Below are 3,562 nucleotides of genomic sequence, written 5' to 3'. Positions count from 1 at the left end.
CGGCGCAGACACACGCGGTCGAACGTACATGGTCGGGCGAGAAAAGACGCAGTCAGCGGTAGCAGATGACTTGAACCGGTAAAGGATGCCAAGGTAGGGTTTGCGGAGCGCATTGTCTCGTCGCGCTGTTTCTAATGACCTGGTGCACCATGGTCAAAGCGGGTGAGCGGTGTGGACACGCGCGGTCGAACGCACATGGTCGGGCAAGAAAAACGCGATCGGCAGGCGCAGATGACTTTGAACGGCGCGCCGTCGACGTGCACTTACACCCGCCGCCCTGGTCCTCGCTCTTGCTCCAGGCATGCCCCTGCGCGTGCGCGTGCCCGGGCGCGACGGCTACCCACTGCACATGCAAGTCTCCGTCCATGCCGCTGGTTGTGTCAGGCCCCTGCATCGCGCGGTCTGTTGGTGCGGGTCCATTCGCCTGGCCGAGCCGCGCAAAGGCTACGGGGCGCATTCGAATGTGGCGTGGGCCGGTATGATGGCGGTGCGAGTGAACATAATGGCGGCAAGCGGGAACGATGGCAGCGCGAGCAGACACGATGGCGGCGAGCGGGAACGGCAGTGGCACGAGCGAACACGACGGCAGCGCGAGCAGACACAGTGCCATCGAGCGCAGATGACAGCCGATGGGGATTTGAGCGACTTGGCGTGTTTGTAATGCGGCGGCGCAAGGATTTGTACTACACTGAATTGCGCCATTCGGAGGAGACATCTGGTTGATTAAATATATTTTACTTGCCTACAGGGTGTAGACTGTGTTAGATTCAATCCGAGCTCACTCACCTGCATCCCGCGGGGCACCAAGTCATCTCTATATCGCACAAACATATGTACTTCTTTACGCTGCACAAACATATGCACTTCTTTATGCCGCAGAAACATATGTACTTCTGTACTTCTTTACGCTGCAGAAACTCACCTATCTTTCGAATTTCGACAGGTCAGTCCAGCAAATCGCGCGCGCGCACGTCGCACCACACACATCTGCGTGATCCTACGCCTGCCATCAGCGCTCACCAGGCACACGCCATCGTCTGCACCGTCACGACGCTCGGCGGCCGCTCGAGCAGCGGCTCCGCGTTCAGCGCCGCGCGCGTCAGCTGGAAGTACTGCTCCGCCTCCGAGTTGTGCGGCGCGGGCGGCAGCTCGACGTCCGTCAGCGCGCCGAAGCAGAACGTCACGAACAGCAGCGCCAGGTCGTGCGCCGTCCCCGGCGTGCGCGCCGGCTGCAGGTCGAACGCCGCCGCGGAGCTGCTCACCTGCGCGCCCGCCTCGATGCTCCCGCTGCCGCTCGCGCCCGCGTGCGCGCGGTACTCCACCGCCTCGGCGTAGAACAGCGGCAGCACCTCCTCGACGAGCTGCCGCCGCGTCACCGCCCCGAAGAACCACGGCGCCTGCTCCAGGTACAGGTCGCACAGCTGCGCCGCGCGCGGCCACGGCGGCAGGTGCGCCTCCATCAGCTCCTGCACGTCCATGTCCGCGTCCGCGTCCGCGAGCCCGGACGGCGCGGCGGGGAACGCGGTCGTCAGCCGGGCCAGCGCGTGCGGCAGCGATGCGTGCGGCGCGGCAGGCGGTGGCTGTCCAGATTTCTCATTCTCGTCCTGGAAGGGAGAGGGTGTGTGCTGCTCAGCGAGGACGCACAGAGATGACGTCACCGAAACAGGAGACGTACCAGAAGCAAGCTCTGTCAACAAATGCAAGTCAGCCGCTAAGACTCGTATGATATGTAGTGTTGAGAACTGCGCCCAATTGGCGCAACAATAGCGAATGGCAATTGCTGGCGCAACTCGCAAGTCAGGCGTGGCTCAGACTCTCTTCGGAAGGGTGTTGTGCCCTCAGCGAGGCAGAGGAAGCTGGGATACACAAAGACAAGGAGAAAGCCCCGGGGAAGCGGGTCACTGCTATCGTCTCTCGGTCTGTAGTTGCACTGTGGAATTTGTTCTCGCCTCTAAGCGTGAAGAAGTACCATTCGCCACTTGCGCCACCCTTGCCAGCAATCGCCATGGGCTTCTGCTACACCCTGCGCCACAACACTAATCATAGGCCGCAGACGCACCTCCGACCCCGCTGAGCGTCCGTAGAACATCGCCGCGCCGTCGTCGCGCACGGCCAGCGTGCCAAACGCGTCGATGTACTGCGACTCCTCGTCGCCCTGCTCGCCGGCGTCGTCGCTGTGTGCCGCGCGCCCCTGGAGGTGCGCCGCCGAGTGCAGCTCGAGGCCGGACTTGATCTTGAGCAGGTCGTGCGCGAGCAGCGGGTGCAGGTCGCGCGTGACGCTGGACTGCAGGATCGCGAGCGCGTCTTCGAGCTGGCGGATGCGGTCGCTCATCTCGGCGATCTTGCGGTGCAGCCGGTCGGTGTCTGCGAGGATGAATCTGCGCGCGGTGAGCAACACAGCGCACCACACGCCAGCCGCGCTCACCTGGTGCCCTGGCCTGTGGTGAGGCTGCCGTTGGGGCAGATGGACGAGCAGCCGCGGCGCTTGCACGACGAGCAGGGGACGGTCTTGTCGCACTTGAGCTTGAGGCGGCGGCATTCTGCGCAAGATATGGCACCGCGCGCGCGTTTGAACTCTTGTTCCTGCGCCCTCGCCGACCGGTCCTTGTCGTCCTGGCGCGACGTGTTTGGCATGGCGCGACCAGTAGTAGCAGCAGCGCACGCAGTGGCAGCAGCAGCGCACACAGTAGCAGCAGCAGCGCGCGCAGTGGCAGCAGTGGCAGCGACGCTCGCGAGGCGGGGGCTGCAGCGGCCGGTGCAGGTGGCAGGCGAGTGCCCGGGGATGGCAGCTGCCGAGCGAGCATCGTCGACGTCCGATTCATTGCCCCGCGCGACTCCCTTGGGCTTCTGATCGAACGCCGGCCGCTGACTTTGCTTCCGTCCCGCGATCGTATGCGCTTCGATCCCATTGTGCACCGCATCATACACTGCAGAAGCACCTCCCACAGAATGCGCCATGTTTGCGCCCAGCTTGCACCGAATTCGTCATGTCAAGGATCGCGCCCGCGCGCTGTGAGAAAGAGCCTGAACCAGGAGGAGCGAACTTGAAGTGACGCGTGCTGTGCACCATTCTGGCTTTCCATTCATCGGCGTCATCCCGCTGCTGTCTCCAGATTTTCCGCTTTTTCCTTCTCCTTCCCCTAGTTTTGACAAGGAGAGGGCCGTCTGCACTCCTCACCCCTCGGACAAATACAAGGGCCGCGGGACCTCTGCACAACTTCCGCGGATTGATGCTGGTTGTTGACGGCGTTTGCGGGAGTTCCCGCGCTGCTATTACCGGGTAGTCTTTTTTATTTTATATCGACGGGTTTATACTCCATACAGCGTAGAGTGTGAACGAGCCTCCAGTAGCTCTTAGCAATGGGCTCCGCGCCCTCGGACGGGAACAAACAAACATGAGAGTAACGCAAGATGTCAAAGCCCTATTACCGGGTAGTCGGCGGACCCCCAAAGTCGGCGATTTCACAATATCTACCTCCACAGTACTCGATTACCTTCGTGCTTTTGTATAGACATAGGTTTACATAGGTTTTCGTATGCCTGCTTTCATTTCGAGCTTGAA

At 61.9% G+C, this 3,562-nt stretch overlaps 1 protein-coding gene across 1 annotated transcript; it reads right to left on the bottom strand.

Annotated features, from left to right (window-relative positions):
* Positions 1 to 1,016: 1,016 nt before the first annotated feature.
* Positions 1,017 to 2,958, bottom strand: POSPLADRAFT_1153987 (hypothetical protein; the record flags this gene model as incomplete). Its single annotated transcript, XM_024486796.1, has 3 exons — positions 1,017 to 1,628; positions 2,060 to 2,378; positions 2,426 to 2,958. The coding sequence occupies 3 exons, from the start codon at positions 2,956 to 2,958 to the stop codon at positions 1,017 to 1,019; spliced, it is 1,464 nt and encodes a 487-aa protein (XP_024335226.1).
* Between the last annotated feature and the right edge of the window lie 604 nt (positions 2,959 to 3,562).

Source organism: Postia placenta (assembly GCF_002117355.1).
Source record: "Postia placenta MAD-698-R-SB12 unplaced genomic scaffold POSPLAscaffold_15, whole genome shotgun sequence".
Taxonomy (NCBI): Eukaryota; Fungi; Basidiomycota; class Agaricomycetes; order Polyporales; family Adustoporiaceae; genus Rhodonia; species Rhodonia placenta.
Note: the sequence above shows the minus strand (reverse complement) of the source record. Positions and strands in the feature narration are given on the sequence as shown.